This window comes from Salmo trutta, chromosome 18, assembly GCF_901001165.1.
Source record: "Salmo trutta chromosome 18, fSalTru1.1, whole genome shotgun sequence".
NCBI classification, from domain to species: Eukaryota; Metazoa; Chordata; class Actinopteri; order Salmoniformes; family Salmonidae; genus Salmo; species Salmo trutta.
This window is the reverse complement of record NC_042974.1, coordinates 48,580,205-48,600,218: the sequence shown is the minus strand read 5'-3', so window position 1 is coordinate 48,600,218 and position 20,014 is coordinate 48,580,205. Positions and strand designations below refer to the sequence as shown.

General features: G+C 40.7%; 1 protein-coding gene across 1 annotated transcript in view; it reads right to left on the bottom strand.

Annotated features, from left to right (window-relative positions):
• The window catches only part of LOC115153423 (dystonin), a 195,299-nt gene that overhangs the window by 135,428 nt on the left and 39,857 nt on the right, over positions 1-20,014 (bottom strand). The window contains exons 5-9 of the mRNA XM_029698858.1: positions 13,894-13,955; positions 10,587-10,676; positions 8,953-8,988; positions 5,960-6,037; positions 4,472-4,564 (exon numbers count right to left, since the gene is read on the bottom strand). Of these exons, the coding sequence (XP_029554718.1) occupies positions 4,472-4,564; positions 5,960-6,037; positions 8,953-8,988; positions 10,587-10,676; positions 13,894-13,955 (359 nt within the window). The remainder of the gene's footprint in view (positions 1-4,471; positions 4,565-5,959; positions 6,038-8,952; positions 8,989-10,586; positions 10,677-13,893; positions 13,956-20,014) is intronic.

Sequence of the window (20,014 nt, the reverse complement as noted above, 5' to 3'; positions counted from 1 at the left end):
GAGAGAGAGGGGGAGAGAAGGGGAGAGAGATGAGAGAGGAGAGAGAGAGAGAGAGAGAGAGAGAGAGGGCACTAGCGAGTTGTGCTTCACTAGGCCTCAGAAATGCAACACTAGATCATCTTAGTGCTGCTACTGATGTGCCATACACCCCCCAGTGTGCAGGCATGTGTGTGTGTGTGGGGGGGTTTACGGCTTGACCCCTAATACAAGCCTATAGCTTCCATATGCATGTTGGTGAATGTAGTTGCAGCAACACAGTAAAGACTGTGTGTCGTACTACACAGACATGGGCACAAATGTTCTCAGGGTGTGGGGCCTGCTGTTGACTGTAGCCTGTGAAAACAATGGAAGGAGGGACACCGAAAACAGATGAACATTAGTGCCGCAGGCGAGACGAAGGAAGGGACACTTACTCTATACAAACAAACTATTTCCTGCACTCATCATCACACAACACATAACAGTGGAGGGAGGGACGTGTCCAACCTCTTCCCTCCTTTTAATTCAACACTGAAGCACAAACAGTACAAACACGTAATGACCATTTCACCATTTCAGCTCAGATAGCTATTAGCTCTGAGACACATACACACACTTGCGGACAATGCAGTTCCTCTCATTGAGCTGTGAGGTGAGTGGTTCAGTGTTGTCCTCTATATATGTGTGTGTGTGTGTGTGTGTGTGTGTGTGTGTGTGTGTGTGTGTGTGTGTGTGTGTGTGTGTGTGTGTGTGTGTGTCTCAGTCACCTGATCTCAAACCAATTGAACCCTTACAGGAGATTCAGGAGCGGTGCCTTTTTTCCACAACCATCAACAAAACACCAAATGATGGAATTTCTCATGGAAGAAAGGTTTCGCATCCCTCCAATAGAGTTCCAGACACTTTTAGAATCTATGCCAAGGCGCACTGAAGCGCTTCTGGCGGCTCCTGGTCGCCCAATTTTGGCAGTTACCTGTATATGCCAGCAGGCAAACTGCCACAGGCGTAGGCCTATGTTAAAATAACCATAGGCATGACACTTTGTTAGACTGGCTTGACATCTTGTGGCCAACGAGGGAACAACAGCTATAAAAAGAGAAACTGACAGTTTAGATGAGTGGTCACCAAACTTTCAAGTCAAGATCACTTTCGCAGTCAAAAAGCAAGCTGAGATCTGCCGCTCAGATTTTTTAAACATAAGTTAACCATTAACCTAATAAAAACAGTTCTGCAAGAATGAGGTTTGTGCAGTAGGCCTAATACATTATCACAGCATACTGGCTATATACCTGGCCTACCAATATCGTTCTTCTCAGACCAAAATATATTTCAAAACTCGAGCTTTGACAACAAAATAAATCAGTTTGTGTAGCACTTGCAAGGCATAGCTGGGTATAAATTCAAATAATTTGCTAATAATTAGCTTTTTATATTACTGGACTAACCTGTCATGGTGCTTTCAAGACAACAGGGGACCAAACGAGGTCAAATTATGACTTCAGTGATCTTCAGGTCAGAAAGTCGGAGCTCTAGAAAGATGCCCGAATTTCCAACTTGGAATTCTGAGTTGGATTACGTCAAAACAATTTTTCCCAGTCTGATTTTTTTTTTTTTTTTTCAGAGTTTACCGTTGGCTTGAACACACTGAAGTTGGAAGTCTGAGATTTCCGAGTTCCAAGTTTTTATTAACACTGCATTAGTCTCAGAGGGAGGGTGAGAGCAGCAGAGGGTCCGCCTCTCGGGGTCACTGCTCTCTCCTTCCTTTCCTCCAGTGAGACTGACCAGAGAGTAGGGCTGTGGCGGTCACAAACTTTTGTCAGCCGGTAATTGTCAAGCAAACAACTGTCGGTCTCACGGAAATTGACTGTTAATTAACATAAATACATGTAGTATCTCCTGGCTTCCACACAAGCCACTGATGCAGACCTTTGGAACATCTACATTTTAAAAAGTATAATAAATTCATGTAATATAGCCTACACCTTCACAATAAATCCATTATTTATTTTAGACAGGTCTAAAGAAGCATGATATGAAGAAAATGTAGTCTATTTCAAAAGAACAGAATAGCCTACTCTGAGTTGTCCTTATGTTAGGTCCTGATCTGGCTATGCAATATGGCTGTGGACTACACTAGTTCATTTAGCAGACAAGATTTGCTTAGAATTCTGTGCCATTATTTTATAGTATAAAGAATACAATTGAACGAAGTTGATCAAAATAGAAAGGATATTTTCTCCAAATGATTTGAGGGAGTGCGCACATACGGCTATTCTGTGTTGAGCGGCTAACAAATAAATAGGTATTCCTACAGTATATGCTTAATTTAGAGTTAATGTAAGTTTAGTTGTTCTACAAAAGTTGGGCTATATGTTTTCATTTTTAATACATTGTAAGGCTGCATGATGCGACTAATGACGATTTGAAAAAAGTCGCTTGAAAGGGATGAGCTCTGCTTAGTTTTTTTTGCGCAGGCTGTACGCACTACATCAGTCACTCATTCACAATTTGACATGCCTAGAATTTCACGGCGGCATCTCCTTTGTGTGGCCATAATGCATCCTAAAAATAATCTATGTAATTTGAGGCCAGTGACCGTTGTGCCCTTCTCCCTGAGTGCTGAGCATCACACCTCACTCACATGACTCTCCATCACGTGATCGGGTCTTTCTCACAGGCTACAAGTGAAGACAGACACATCGGAGACGCAACTGCGCGTGTCCTTATCCAATTCCTAGGTGTATACTGAAGATTATTTATTTATTTAACTAAATAGTCAGTTAAGAACAAATTCTTATTTACAATGACAGCCTACACCGGCCAAACCCAGATGACGTTGGGCCAATTGTGCGCCGACCTATGGGACTCCCAATCACAGCCGGTTGTGATACAGCCTGGATTCGAACCAGGGTGTCTGTAGTGATGCCTCTAGCATTGAGATGCAGTGCCTTAGACCGCTGTGCCACTCGCCACTTAGGAACAAGATGGCCTGAGAAACAGCAAAAGCACTAGCCTATGTCAATCTACTTTCACCCATAGTACAAACGTTGACCTTTTCTATTTTGTGCGAGAAATAAATATTCCAAACATAGCCTGGGACAGTTGTGGGATGCGATAGATCCCAAATTTAAAAAAACTTTTTTTACGCAACGTGGCTGACGCAACAGATCAGAACGTGTAGCTTAAAATGCTGATAAACTATTACGCTATTTCTTCACATTATAAGCGCAGCAATGCGCACATGGTAGTAGGCTATAAGCACGAATGTTCCATTAGTGGAAAACACCTTTATTAAAAGTGATCGCAAATGCAATTATGCATGTAATGCTTTTATTATAAAGGTGCATTTTTATGGTGAAAACTATCTTCCCCAAACTTGAAACTCACACGCTGCTTATGTATGCTAGTTAGGCTCTACATCCTTTGTAAATCAGATTAATGTGCTTACCTTAAACCTTATCAAAACATATAGGCCTATGGGCAAGGCTACATGAGGTGTGCGACTATGATTGGAAAAAGTTTGGGGGAAAAGGCATTGTTTCTTATGCTCATGAGCTCTCATTAAGTGTGACAGTAATATGGTCTCCGCAACAGCCCTACCAGAGAGGGGACACTGTCTTCCACCTGATAGCGAAACTCGAGTCACACTGCATCTGCCTCATGCACAAATTCATGTTGTTCCTATGACCACAGAAAGTGAAATATTCCTTAATATTAAAATAAACCCGACCAGCTGCTAATACACTTGGCTACTCATTCATTGCAGCTGCTGTGTGAGTGAAAGTATGGAAAAGTGTGTTTTAGTGTTGAATAAAAACAGTGTTGACAGTGCTGAATAAAATGTTTAACATGAACCCACTCATAAAAACATCAGCCCTTTGCTGTATTCTTTGACAGTCTCTCTCTGGTTATGGTTTTAAAAGTTTTGAAATCTCACGCAGGCTAGCAACACAAAAAAAAATACAAAAAGTAGCACAAGCCTATATCGTTGGCTTTTCAACAGAAATGTTTGGGGATCGACTAGGAATGCCTTGAAGATCAACCAGTCGATCACGATCGACCAGTTGGTGATCACTGGTTTAGATGGTTCAAACAGAACCAAATGTCAGTCTTATGCAAGCAAATCCTAAAACATACAGAACTGTAGCAAGTTTAAGCAACACGTTAGCTTTTCAATCACACTGGCTTCAATATACTAGCATTTTCTGTAAAATGTAAGAGAAACATAATACCTCAATCCAGAACCTTTTAAATTACAGATATCTTAATTTGGTCAAAACAAGAGAGACCTCATCTCCCAGCTCCATGCTGGATATGATCATCCTAATCCTCAACCAAATTAACAATAATAACACCCGCATATGCACACTGATTATCATTTGCTAAGAAAAAAATACAGCAATGGAGATAGGATACTAGCACACTGATTCACACAGCCGGAAAATGAAAAACACAGTATGAACAAAATGTGTGATTTGTGATGAACTCTTACCTGAAAGTGCAGAATTATGGTCCATATCAATCCCAGCGTCAATTTGGGATTCCCGTCTGTGATGTCATCATTTCTGATGTTGACTAGCTTGACCTGAAGAAAAGAGTTATAAACAGTTGGCTAATAAGCATGATACACAGAAGTGATGCATTCCACATCTACATCAACTTAAACAGCTGAAGAAATGTTTTATATTGATCCGCAAAGCACCTTTATTCTTAGTAGGGTAGGTTAACATCCCTGAAGGACAGCTGTAGATGTCTCTATTTCCAAAACCTATTAATATGTCTTTAAACTTGTAATAAACAGTGTACATACACGTTAGTGAGAATTTGAATATGTTCATCAGTATTAGTGTCATACTCACCGTAATAGATCATTTATAAATCCCCTTTAAAATGATGCATAAAAATGAGTAATGTCTATCCTCTTTTTAGAACAAGTGAAAATCCCCAAAACAGATGCTGGTAACGAAGTTGTGCTAGTAAATCACAGTTTACTATTATTATGTGGCCTTGAGTCCAAACCTCTATACCACAAGGCGGCACTATAGTGTGGTAGCTTATAGTAATGTGTTGAAATGTCATGTGCTGAAATATCATGTCCTCATTCTAATAAACCAATGCAGTTTGATATTGTTCCAAACAAATATCCATCATTCCATATGCAAATGCTTTATTGTGGTCCAATGGCTAAAATTGTCATGCTTGGTACTACCTAATTTGATTGAAAATAATTTGCCATGATGTTTAAATCATGGCCTTTCATTGATATGCATGACAATCCCTGTCATGTGCAAATAAATGGCATTTTATTTTATTATGAGAGAGCAAGCAGTGAAACCGAAAGCAGAGGCAATTTTCTTTCACCCTCTAAATTATGCTTTTTCAAGTCTGGGCATAGCTATTTGTAATAATATAATATCTTATCTATCCTTCCCACAGTTCATTGCAACATTGATGCTACTGCTACCCTTATTATGATACAGTACAGTCTTAAAATCAACAGCAGGATAGAAAAAAAAGCATGTGAATCTTTAATGTGTCTGTTTATGAATATGAATGAGCTGTGAATGGGCCTGGTATGTCATTAAAACAATGGCATAATTTAATGCTCTATGAATCCTTTGTCTCAGGCCTTGGGTTGCTTTCACTGACGTCATGTCTGGCAGGCTGCAGCTGAGCAGTGAGCACTGTTCTCCATCTCTATCACTTCCTGACTGTGGTGGATGTGGGGGAGGGGCAATCAGAGATGTAACCACCCTTGGGAGATGGATTCAGCATGTCCTCTATTGTGAGTCATGATGAGGGAGGTATTGAACCCTTTATGAGGTAATGATATTGGTTAGACCTGTCATGGTATGAGCAGGGTTTCTGTTTTGATGTGGACATTCAGTGTGCTTTTCAATATCTTCACATGGTGAAATGGTTATCAGAAATTCCTCTACACATATGTTCTAGCATTTCGGCAAATGTGATTGGTCCTTACCTGCCGCCTCTTTAAGTAGTCCAGTGCTATCTGTACATTCTGGAGTCTGTGGAACCGCATCCTCCCTTTCTCCCGAGGCTGTGGGCATAGAGGAGGAACAGGAAGAGGGGGACACGTTAGTGACTGCCATGTGGTCTCTCCCATTCCAAGGAGCAGAGACTCACCACCGGACATGCCCCTGCCAGGGTCTTACCCACTCATCTGCTGAGGGAAAGAGAGAAAACCCAAAAGGGAGGTAACAAACAAATCCGGAGCCAGGGTGGTCTACAAAACACTGCTATTACTACACACCAGTCGCCATACCCTAGCTCTATACGAACAATTTAAAATAGGTTACGGGAAACAATTCCAACCCTGATTAAAAGGCAAATGCAGTTTAGTGGTATCAGTGGGCTGACTTTAGGACCATGTGGATGCCTGGGAGTGGGAGGAAAGGCTGTTTGTATGGCTAGCTAGCTTTATGGACAGCGCATCTATGCAGCTGTAGGGAACAGAGCAACTTTTTCTCAAAACTGTGCAGAGATAAAGATGGCTGTAGTAGATGGCTTTGGCTAGGTAACTGCTGCTTGACTTGACATTAAAATAAACTAGAGTGTAGAAATGCAGTAAATGAGCTTCAATTTGATCAAAATTCATTTCAGAAGAATTTTCATCAAATGTCTTAGCATTTGTATTACTTTGCCATACCCTAGATTTATCTGAAATTACGCAACTGGTACACACTGCATTTACGAGATAGAAAATAGATGTATCTATGTACTCTCAAACTGTGAACTGACAGAACACATAATCTGATAGAATCAGTGCTGAATTGGGCAGGAGTTTACCGGAAATGAGTGATAAACTCATTCCAATGAGGACTAATCACACAAACAATAAAGACCTTTCCCAGTTCCAAAAAGCATCTAGGATTCATATAGCTGTGAGGACTAAGTGTCATGATGTGAGAAGAGAGACAAACTCCTGTGACGGACACAGGAGCACAATGGAGGGACACAGCATGAGATAATGAGATGGAAACTGCGTCACAAGCCAGCCAGTCCCCTGCCGATCCACAGCAGCAGAATACGACCCAGGGATGAGCTGCAGTACAGCGCTCTGGATTCAGTAACTACTCTCCTGGCTGGCCAAGAGAAGAGGCGGAGGAATCCCTTTCACTTCAATAGCAGAGTGACAACATTCACAGAAGCCTTTTCCTCAATAGCTCACCTAATTAACTTGGTACAATCAGTCAAGTGGCCTTCTGCTTGTATACATTGAATACAATAGAAAGCCACTATCTGATGAAAAATGTTCAATGGTTCATAAAGGTTGATGTTCAGTTTGATTGTATGGCTCAATGATGCACAAAGCTACTGAGGATGGACTTAAAGGCCCAGGCAGAGATGTTGTGAATCACACAGTAATGTGATTCATTTGTACATGCGCTTGCAATCCAAGACGGAAGTGCATGGTGCTGTTCTTTTACTTTACTATGGCATGCACAATATACACTACCGTGGGGTCACTTAGAAATGTCCTTATTTTTTGAAAGAAAAGCACATTTTTTGTTCATTAAAATAACATCAAATTAATCAGAACTACAGTGTAGACATGGTAAATGACTATTGTAGCTGGAAACGGCTGATTTTTGATGCAATATCTACATAGGCGTACAGAGGCCCATTATCAGCAACCATCACTCCTGTGTTCCAGTGGCACGTTGTGTTAGCTAATCCAAGTTTATCATTTTAAAAGGCTAATTGATCATTAGAAAACCATTTTGCAATTATGATAGCACAGCTGAAAACTGTCGTTCTGATTAAAGAAGCAATAAAACTGGCCTTCTTTAGACTAGTTGAGTATCTGGAGCATCAGCATTTATGGGTTCGATTACAGGCTCAAAATGGCCAGAAACAGAGAACTTTCTTCTGAAACTCATCAGAATATTCTTGTTCTGAGAAATGAAGGCTATTCCATGCGAGAAATTGCCAAGAAACTGAAGATCTCGTGTGTACTACTCCCTTCACAGAACAGCGCCAACTGGCTCTAACCAGAACAGAAAGAGGAGTGGGAGGCCCCGGTGCACAACTGAGCAAGACGACAAGAATATTAGAGTGTCTAGTTTGAGAAACAGATGCCTCACAAGTCCTCAACTGGCAGCTTCATTAAATAGTAACCTTAAAACACCAGTCTCAACGTCAACAGTAAAGAGGCGACTCCGGGATGCTGGCCTTCTAGGCAACTAGTCTAAAGAAGGCCAGTTTTATTGCTTCTTTAATCAGAACAACAGTTTTCAGCTGTGCTAACATAATTGCAAAAAGGGTTTTCTAATGATCAATTAGCCTTTTAAAATAATAAACTTGGATTAGCTAACACAACGTGCCATTGGAACACAGGAGTGATGGTTGCTGATAATGGGTCTATGTACGCCTAAGTAGATATTCCATTAAAAATCAGCCGTCACCAGCTACAATAGTCATTTACAACATTAACAATGTCTACACTGTATTTATTATCAATTTGATGTTATTTTAATGGACAAAAAAATAGCTTTTCTTTCAAAAACAACATTTCTAAGTAACTCCAAACTTTTGAAAGGGTAGTGTATGTTTTTTTGTTGTTGAGAAAAAACAATGATTTGAACATGATCTTGGGCCTTTAGTTCATAAGCCAAGCACATTTCCATCATATAATCCATCAGTTTCTCAGCTAGCAATTCTAAAGCCATACAGTGGCCCACTCCCTGTTCTACACAGTGTTGCACACAAACATCTCTCATAAAATCAAAGACAATGCAACTTGACCTAACCATATAAACAGATTGCTAAAGTGCTTTCTACGGGCCACTAAAGTAAAAAGCATGTGGTGGGATTGTTGTTCCACTCTCGTTAATGTCCACGGAACGCGCTGCATTAGTTGTGTTACAAGGGGGAGGACAGCGAACCAACCCCCTTATCATCAACCTGCTCATCTCCATGCTGCTCAACCGCACATGCTTCTGCCGAACTCACCAACCGCAACGTCTTGAGGAAATCACGCTCCCTTGGCTTACCAAGCCGAGTAAACGTGAGCGCAGGAAAGAAACACAAGGGGGAGACAAATAGACAAGGACACAAGTTGGACAAATGAACAGGAGGACGTAAAATGAACAGAACAAATCCAAAATAGAAGAAAAGGAGGAGGAAGAGGGTAGAGAGGAAACCAGATGTAAACTAAAGAACGTGTGGGCGACTTCAAGGAGAAATATTAGCTACACCTATTTTAGAGGGAACCTAATTTCTCCTCACGAGTTACAGAGAACTCATGCTGCTGCAACCCACCAAACAACTGACATCAAAGACAGCTATGATTATGATTCATTTTCATATTCTCTAATGTGCTGACATTTGAGTATGACATTTGAGTAATAACAAACAGCCTTAAATCAAAATTCCTACGTCTCCAATCCAGCCATAATTCCTTTCAAGTCGTGTTTTTTTTGGAATGCAATGACATTACAAACATTGAAAACAAGCATTGTAATGCAGTTAGTTTCTCCCAAGCCTTGTAGCATAAATGGTCTTGGGGCATTTTCACATATCTGATTGATGCATCTGATCGACACTATAGCTGTAGAATATACTCTATATGTGGGCTTTAAGTGTATATAAAAACAAAGTAAATTATGGTCCTTGCTTAAGAGGTTGCTTCAAGATCTAGGACCCGATTGATAAACAAAGTGATATAATACATTCATAGAAAAAAAGGTGCTATCTAGAACATAAAAGGGTTTTCGGCTGTCCCCATAGGAAAACCCTTTAAAGAACACTTTTTGATTCCAGTTAGAACCCTTTTGGGTTCCATCCCACTGGGCAAAAACTGGTTGCATCAACATTATTTCTACATCATTTCAACAACAAAAATGTAATCTGATGACTAAAACCGAATTGGATTTTCAAAAAGTCAACAACGTAAGGGAATTTTGTATTTTTTTAACCCAACTTTTAACCTAAATCCAATGACATGTTACATTTTTTGGTTGATTTCACGATAGTTGACCTCTGAACCAAATGTAAATCAAAACTAGACGTTGAGATGACGTCTGTGCCCAGCGGGATGAAGAACCCTTTCCACAGAGGGTTCTACGTGGAACCCCAAAGAGTTCTACCTGAATCCAAAAAGGGTTCTCCTATGGGGACAGATGAAGAACCCCTTCAGGAACCCTTTTTTTCTAAGAGTGTATGTGTCTGAAAAAGTGGACCCTGAACTCTTATTTACATTTCTTGTGTGAAGGAAATTGTACTTTCCTGGAATTCTCATGCAACGTGATACTGCACCAGGGAACAGAAATCATATATGAAAACTCCCTTTACTTTAATCAGAATCAAAGAATGGAATTAATTGTGTTATCTAGGGGTTTAGAAGCCAGGCAAACCATCACTTATAATGTCACTCTCTGTTCAAACCTTTCTTTCAAGAATACAAGCACATTTCCAAAAAGTATATGTCTCGAAAAATGGCACCCTATTCCCTACAATATATGAGCTCTGGTCAAAAGTATCCTATGGAATAAGGTTCCATTTTAGACATACCCTCTGACTCATAACATATACATGAGGGGTGATAACAAGCTAGAGCTACATTACCATGACAACACACTACTCACCAATGACTGGCCAGACAGGACCTCCAGCAGCGAGATCAGGTTATGTCCATCTCGTAGGTCTTCATACAGGTCATTTACATGCTTCCGGACCTAAGGCCAGAGGAAAGGAATGTCATTATCTCTTCCTGTTGAAATCATTAAGGCACTAGGGAGGGCAGTATTAAACATGATGAGGGTGCATATCTATTGGAATATTGAAATCAGTCTTGTGTCAAATAGTACGTCAATGTAGCTTGGAGTTTGCACTTTTGAGCCTATTGCACTGAAGTGAGAAAACTAAATCAAGTGCAGCTCCAGTACTTGACACAATGTATTTGACCCAGGTGTGATTAGAATCTGTGATAGAAAAATTACAAGATGATGTTTAATACTGTTTATGCATCGAAAGGTTGTTTTATGCAATAGAATAGGGTTCTTAGAACTCTCTCATCTGTGTCTGTGTGAACTGAGAGGAGCCTCTAAAGCTTGGGCTGGCAACTGATGAAGTGACGGAAACCAACAGCCACATTCCATTCTGTGATTAGTGGTGTATGTGAGGGAGATGTCTCCGGTCTGACTGAGCCTGCATTTCATAGACTCAATTGGTGTCTGTAAGGTACCAGGGATGAGATCTGTTATGAGTAGCTGATAAGAAGAACATCGTCTTGGGGGCCAACCCCTGGTTTCCATACAATGAGACCAGTCTTCACAGCAGATACTGTCTGCTGTGAATTATTCATTTATTTCATACAAAATAAAACCTTTTCACCCATTCCACACATCTGCTGTTTGTCATGTAGACTAAGAGGGTGAATATTTGCTATAAAATATCTTTGTATGTCAGAGAAAACCTTACTGACAGGGTTTGTCTGTCTTTCTTCCCAAACAGCTTGTAATGACAATGTAAGCACATTGCTGAGTTCATCATATAGTTAAATGCAAAGAAGATCTGCCAAAGGCAATGTATGATATAGATTAGCATGTCCATTTAAACAAGAAGCCAAAAACGCTCACATACATGCTAAAACACGCACTCTACACACACGTACACATGGATTTTGTATTGTAGATATGGTAGTAGAGTAGTGGCCTGAGCGCACACACTTAATGTGTTGTGAAAAGTGTTGTGAAATGTAATGTCATGTAATATTTTTTGACTGCCTTAATGTTGCTGAAACCTAGAAAGAGTAGCCGCTAATGGGGATCCTTAATAAATACAAATAAAAAGGCCTTGTTAGCATAATTCCCCATCAGGTTCCCTACCTACCTTCAGACACTAGTGCCCTACCTCTGTATAACAGAGGGAGCACATGGCTTTGACACATATCCATGGCCCTCAAATAACTTCACCCTGACCCCACACTTAACAACTCCAGTCCCAGGCTTTCTCCTCCCAGTAGGCCCATCTCCCCTTCTTCCTGTCCTGAATATCACCAGGCCTGTGAAATCCCCCAGCTGCCCGGTGGCCTGCTTTTACCCAGGCCAGGCGGCAGGCCCCTCTCCTCTCTCCCACATAACCCCAGCAAGCAGGCACAGCTGTGGGGCCAAAATAGACCCGCTCCCTGGATCCCCTGTTACTAGTTGGTCAGCCAAATATTTCCTCCCACTATTACTCAGCACTTTTAAACTCCCCCGGACAATGTCACAGGGGATAAGGCATGTTGACCCTGGCACTAGAGAGTACAGTAGTTAAAATGCCTTTCTTTCCATGGGTACAGTTCACTCTCAAATTCAGATATTGTATTACAGTTTGTAGTACCGGCAACAACATCTAAGATGATGGGGAAAATAATGAAATATGGCATAATTGAGCTCAAATAGCCAAAATATTCGACCTCCATCTGTAGTATAAAAAAAGTTGAGCCTTGTAACTCATGCCATCATTGCAACATTACTCCAATAATCCTGCTCCACTGCCCTAACAACATAAAATGTCACTCCAAACGGGATCACATTGACACACAGCTGTGCCATGTGTTAGCTTAGGGGGTTTACAACACTTTTGCCTTCGACCAAATAAATCAGGCTAAATCACTTGAATAGGTGACAAAAACGGGATTACAACTCGCTCCCTAAGCACATTACACAATAAACTGGCATGGATTTGCATGCATAATAAACACCTTGTCTTGATATAGTTTATGCTTGCTCATATACTGTTTTACAATATGGGAAAGTGGGAAATGAATCATTTAATCAGTTACTCTGCCTCTGACAGGGGGATCCCTAATTCCATGGCAGATGAAACAAAGCAATTTAGATTCTTTCGGAGTCAATGAAAATGACTGGGTACATGTATACCGCATCACGGGATAGGTGGAAGAAGATATGCAGTTAGTACAAACTCTGGCAAGCTAGCAAATGCCATCTCCCATTAGCACCTCTGCTAAACATCTATCATCAGTTATTTAAGTAGCCCAGGATGAAAGGCTGTGGTGCTTTGCTGATCACTCTTCAATGGGTTATTCACCTCATCAGGTAATGACACAGTATAGTTAATCTTCATGGAAACTGACAGGACTAAAACATGAAAAAGCCTGTCTTTCAGTGATGTTTTTTGCTACTGTAGGTAGCGTTAGCTAGCGCTAGTCAGCTGTACCTGCGCCAAAAGGCATGTATTTTTCATTTTATAGCTTCTTTTTAAATAGTGAGCGAAAATGTTTTAAGCAATTTTATTTCCTTGACTGATCAAAACTTGTTTTCTCATGGTTTTCTCATGGTTTTCTCATGGTGAGTAATACGTTTGGAGCATCACACTGCAATATCGAATTGCAATACACATATAGAATCGTGAGAATTGCAATGCATATTGTATTGGCACCTAAGTCCCGCAATAAATATCCTATCTTGAGGTCCCTGGCAATTCCCAGCCCCACTGTCTTTCCATTATCATGACCATTATACCATCACTGTTGTAAAAACAGTAACCATTTCAACCCAGTACGGCCTAAAGGTGACGACAGAGAGGTGGAGGTACAATACACTAATTTGGCATTGAGGTATGTGAGAAACAATCTACCCATGGGACCGGATTCATAATTTCCAAGAGTCTTAGTGACATGGAACAATCAAGAGATGTTCATGATTAATGTGCATCTCTAGACTGAACCTAGCTAGTAGCTACCACCGTAACTGTGATACAAGTCAACAATATTAACACATACTGTAGGCCTAACTCTCTCTCTCATATTACAGTCTCTACGTAGATCATTGAACTGGAAGGCCAAAGAAAGTCTCCCCAATCCAAAAAAAGGAACAATGAATTGGGAAATAAAATGAATGGTACAGCATGTTTCTAAAAGAAGCTCTGCGGACAATCAATTCTTACCTTCAGGAGATGTTGGTTTATCCATTTTGTAAAAGTCTTTTTCTGCACTCTGTCTCTTTCATCTGAGAAAAATACACAAAAAAGACACTTAGCAAAGTACTTTACATACATACAGTAAGCATGGTGTAACTTTAAGACACACATGCAGACACAAACACAAACAAACGCAGACACAAACACAAACAAACACACACACACACACACACACACACACACACACACACACACACACACACACACACACACAGGGGATGGTCATTTGCATGACAAGTGGAATTGTGATTTACTACTACAATGAGCCAGCCGTTCATTCCTCTTATCAATGTACTGTATATGCTTCACTCGGCGGAGTCAGTTCAGAAGGGAATCCGAGTGTGGTGGCATCAGCGGATATTGCACCCATTGGATTTGCACTCTACTTACATTCGGTCTATTTAAGTTGACCACTTCTACACATGCTTCCTCGAAGCTGGATGTCGCTGGTGTCTCTTGCTGCCGCGCTGCTGTATCTAGCTGTTACTCGCTATGCTTGCTGTTTCTTAAATCCCACCACCACCCTGGTCGATAGGCTGTTGGTCGTTCAAGATTTTTTTTGTGGAGATTTTTTTTATCACAGTGCTTAAAGCAGCAGACAAGCTCAGTAGCCTACATATAGTTGATTTTATTCAAACATAGGGTGTGTCTATATATGGAAAAATAAACATTTGAAAATTTCGACCAACCTGATTGGTCGAAAGAACAGACGACTCTCGGTCGACCAACATTTGTTTTATTCGGGGACAGCCCTAATATCTTGCTCACTGCCTGTACTTATATTATCATCTTCAAATGATGCTTCGCTCTGGCAGTGAGCTTCCCTGAAGGAGCCGAGCCCTAACGCAAAAGACTATGCATTGTTATATTTTGTAATAAATGGTTACATGTACACATTTCCTTTCTGAACTACTGCATACATAATGATTAGATACAAGACTATCCTAATACTCTTACACATGTGGGTTCATTTCTAGTGAATACAGTAGTCTCCAGAGAGATTGATATTTTTGGAAGCGTAATGAAAAAGAATGAACTTCAATGCATGAGGCATAGCTTCCATTACTCATGGTTCAGTATTGTCCACGGTCTACCACATTATTTTGTGTTTCCTGTACCCATGACAACCAGACTGGCCGCTTCCACATGCAGGCTCTCACAGACCTGAGTCTCTCTGGGATAGAAATGGAAACATAAAGGCTCAATTGTGAGCTGTCAAGGCAAACTTTCGCCAGGTATGCTACACAGACAAAAACGTTTGCTCAGAGAATCTAACACAGACAAAATCCCCATACTATATTTCTGTATCATTAGCCTAACAAAATCCATTACTGTACAACACTGCACATGGCAGTAGGCTAATGGTCCTGAGACACACAGCTTGGGGGGAGAGACCCTCCTTACTTCTCTCTGCATTACCTGTCTCACACAGGAAGATTAAGAGAGAAAGCTGCCAAGTGGGATTCAGGATTCAGGCCAGATACCTGTCTGTCCTACTTTATATTGCGGCCTAAAGGTCCATCTGATATAAGCCCTCAGAGGAAGACATTGATACCAATCACAAGCCCAGTAAATCATGCAATCTGCATCTTCTTTGACTTTGGAACCAAAATGCAAATAACATAGATAACCTCCTCCTTTTACAACACAGCATAACACAACAGATTTTAGCCTTGGGAGGTTTAAAGTCCCCCTCTAAATGAGAAACTAGCGGCAAACTTCCACGCTCAGTCAGAAACTGAAATTCCCAATCCTTGGATTCTGGATGGTGAATGGAGTAAAGCGAAGCAGGAAGAGATACTGACCCATGCAGCACATCAACGTCACCAGGTGAGCGCTGAGTTCCCCGTCACGCCCCAGCAGGTGCCACATCTCCCTAGCCATAGTTAGCTCCCGGGGGCTCTGGAGAGAGTGCATCATGGTCCCGGCAGAGGGACGGCATGTGTGTGCGATACCGACGTTACTGAAGGAGCAGCAACAGACTCCTCCTCCCTGCCTGCCTGCTTCCTGCCTGCCTACCTCTAGCACAGCCTGCCGCTACTCCCCTTCTCGTCAAGCATCCAGAATGAGTCCTGTCAGATTTTCCACAGCAACTCAGAGGTTTTCTACCATGTTTAGTGTTTACTTAAGGTCACAGCACAACGCGGCTCAATGCCATTAAGGGACTAATAAGGCTCCTTAAGAAAAGGAGAAAAGGTATTTTTCTGACTATTAACCTATTTTTTAGAATGACACTTTAAATCTAAAACAGGAGGGGGCATCAGTTTGGAGAATACTACTGCAGTAGCCTGTATGCAGCTACAGTATGTTAAAGGTTGTTTGTCTAATCGAATGTTGAGTAGAACCTAGGAATAGATCTAACAATTACATTTCTTATAGGTATTTAACTGATGGATAAATTAGATTACTACTAAGGCAATTAAAGTTTATGTAGTGTCTTTAGGCAGAGAGAAGTTAACTAGCAATGTAATCAACAAATTGATTAATCTTGTGCAATAACATGCAATAACGTCCAACAACCAACAGACTCAATTTCAAAAAATACAAACACTTTTTCCCCCTCAGACTCGCAAAACGTACAAAATCTGGACAAAAACTCCATTCATCAAAACAATCAACCTCCCAAAAACAGCATCAAAATGGCAATTAGTCACGTTGTCATAATATTAGCTCTTTACTGAAGAGAACATCATGGGTTATTAACTATTTTCCGTCTTACTCTGAGGTCAGTAAATTAACCAGACAATCAGTATAATTTGTCAGATCCTTGACAAATCTAATTTTCTCTGCAATGAGTGGTACATCCCAGCGGAGTGAGCCCATGCTGAGACAGTTATAAAAAGATCAGACTGTGTGTTCTATGTCAGATGTGACACGTTTGTGAGGCTGATGTCCTTGAATTTCAAAGGCAAACATATTTTAATGAATTCTGGATCCAAAAATATCTGTCTGCATTTTTACTGTATGTGCTTTATTTGTACTACACATTTGTCACATCCTACAGTGCATCCCCCACAACAATGTCAATCCCTGGTTCATCAAACACATCTAACACACGAGCACTCAATTACGCTCGTTGGGCAATAACTACAACACCAACTGAAATTAAGACAAACACACTTTACTTAGTGCTATACAACATAAAATATTTCCCCTAAAATTACCATGCAAAAAACAGGCAATAACATGAGGTCATACATTGGTCAGTTTTGAGGCAGAATACTGATGGGTGATTGGTAATTTAGGCCTATCCCTATTCCAGATGTGTCTCAAAGGTGCTGTCACTGTCAGTGGTTATTAGCTGCCTCTTTCATTTGGTTAATAGATAAATAGTGTGTGTGTAAAGCTGCAGAGAATTCAGTACTGGGCTGGGAGTCTGGGACTAGGGATTGCGCCAAATGTTAGTGAACAGAAGAGAGAGGAAAAATGATCCATCCTGCCTATACCCTTGTTAATAAAAAAGTACAGTGTTTTAAATCCACCACTGCCATAGTAGTGTACCAGACACCTGCTGCTATATCACCCCTTCTCTCTCCCGCTCTCCCTGAACATATATCTCCTGTTCCCTCGCTCTCTATCTCCATAACCGTTAAGTAAATCCCAACTGCGACTGGGTAGAGCTGAGCTGAGCTAGGCCTTCAGGATGTTACAATGTGTGATCCTAGTGGCCCGAGGCTGCTTACTACATAATACATGAGGATAGCCAGAGACTCATTAATACAAATGGGGTCTTCAGGGAGTGTCCAAGGCAACACCCTTCCCTGCTCAAGGCCCAGAGACAGGATGAATTTGCTGTATCAATGACCACCAAGGCTCATTATTATGGTGCAACTAAGGATGACAGTTTAAGTTTGAAATAAATCCAGTAATAGCTGGTTGGATACAGTACCACTGAGTTTGTGGAATGTGTGTAAGAGGGGTAATCTTTAGAGAATGGTGCCCTCTTGAGGGACAGGTTGAGAGAACATGGGCCTATACTTATTTCACTTTGAAATATTATAAATCTTTCTTAAATCTTCTAAAATAGTGAAGAATCACTTCATAAAAAACCAATATTACTTACCAATGTGTGTGATGATGTATATTATATACAGAGTAATCAGAGGCTGCTTTTACAAAAACATTATTACACCTAATTGGTAATATAGGTCAGGACTGGAGCTCATAAATACCAGTGCTGGTTTAGCAGCTCAACACTCCATTAAAGTCAGGGAGAATAGTTCCAGTCCCATCTGATCTACTCAGACCTGCCCAGCTTCCTACTGTAACACATAACATGATGTCAGATTAAACATTATGACCATCAGCTGATGACTACAGTACCTTATCACAACATACTGGCACATAGTCATCACTCGCACTCACCAACACATTATTATAACGTTTATATCCAATAAACCTTGTGATGTTGGACTTGGACTTTTATTTCATATTTTATTCAACCAGGAAAGTCCCATTGAAATTGACAAGTGAGCCCTGGTAATTCCCCATCATATATTCTCCATTGCCTGGCAAAACTAACGACCCTGACTTGAGCCCTTCTCCACAACATTGAAGTTGATCCAGCTGGTAATCTGCAAGTTAAACACAAATGCACACACTGCAGGACAGGCAAACGTAAATATACTCCTCATTAGCACACATGGTCTGGATCATCAACAAAACAAGGATCTGGTCACTGCTAGACGAACAGAGTGTGTGGAATCCAGGCTCTCTCTTGGTTTCTCATTAACAACTTAAGGTTATGCTAACTGTTGATGTGTGGAAGTGCAACAGTCCACCCAGGGCCATAGGAGCGTGTTAAATGTGTTACCTAACAGCTCTTGACCTCTGACTTCATTCATCTGTTTCACTTTCACTGTTGCCAGGTTCCACTTGGAAGGTTACCCTTTGGAGTCAAAAACCAAAGGAGAGGAATACCTTTGAAAATGACCTTTTAACCGGTTAAACATTGGAACATCGTGTGAGATGGCAAAATGCCAGAGGGGAATATGTTGAATAACATTGTAATAACTACACGTCATCGGCCATATATAATTATTTAATTGATTTATAGATGTTTTAATGTGATCACATATAGCGCCTACAGAAAGTATTCACACCCGTTTGACTTTTCACCCCAACAAATTTACAAATTGGGATTAAAATGGATTGAATTGTCTTTTTTTCCCAAACAATCTACACAAAATACTTTGTCATGTCAAAATTATATATATATCTTTTAGATTAATGAAAAATAAAACACCTTGATTTGATAAGTATTCAACCCCCTGAATCAATACATGTTAGAATCACATTTGGAGGCGATTACAGTCTTTTTGGGTAAGTCTCTAAGATTGTACAATATTTGCCCATTATTCTTATTTAAACTCTTCTAGCTCTGTCAAGTTTGTTGTTGATCATTGCTTAACAGCTACTATCAAGTCTTGCCATATATTTTCAAGCCGATTATGTCAAAACTGGAACTAGGCCACTCAGGAACATTCAATGTCGCCTTGGTAAGCAAATCCAGCACAGGAGGTTGGTGCCACCTTAAATGGGGAGGATGGGCTCGTGGTTATGGCTGGAGCGGAATCAGTGGAATGGCATCAAATACATCAAACACGTGGTTTCCATGTGTTTGATGCCATTCTATTTGCTCCGGTCCAGCCACTATTATGAGCCATCTTCCCTTCAGCAACCTCCAATGAACTCCAGTGTATATTTGGCCTTGAGTTTTAGGTTATTGTCCTGCAGAAAGGTGAATATCTCTCCGAGTGTCTGGAAAGCAGACTGAACTAGGTTTTCCTCTTGGCTGTGCTTAGCAATATTCTGTTTATTTTTATCCCCAAAAAACTCCCTTGCCGATGACAAGCAAATACAATGTTTTTGATCCTCAGTTTTCTTGTCTCACAGCCAATTAAATCCCCATTGGCCTCATGGTGAAATCCCTGTGCGATTTCATTAATCTCAGGCAACTGATTTAGGAAGGATGCCTGTATCTTTGTAGTGACTGGGTGTTATAATACACCATCCAAAGAATAATTAATAACTTCACCATGTTCAAAGGGATTATTCAGTGTCTGCTTACCCATCTACCAATAGGTGC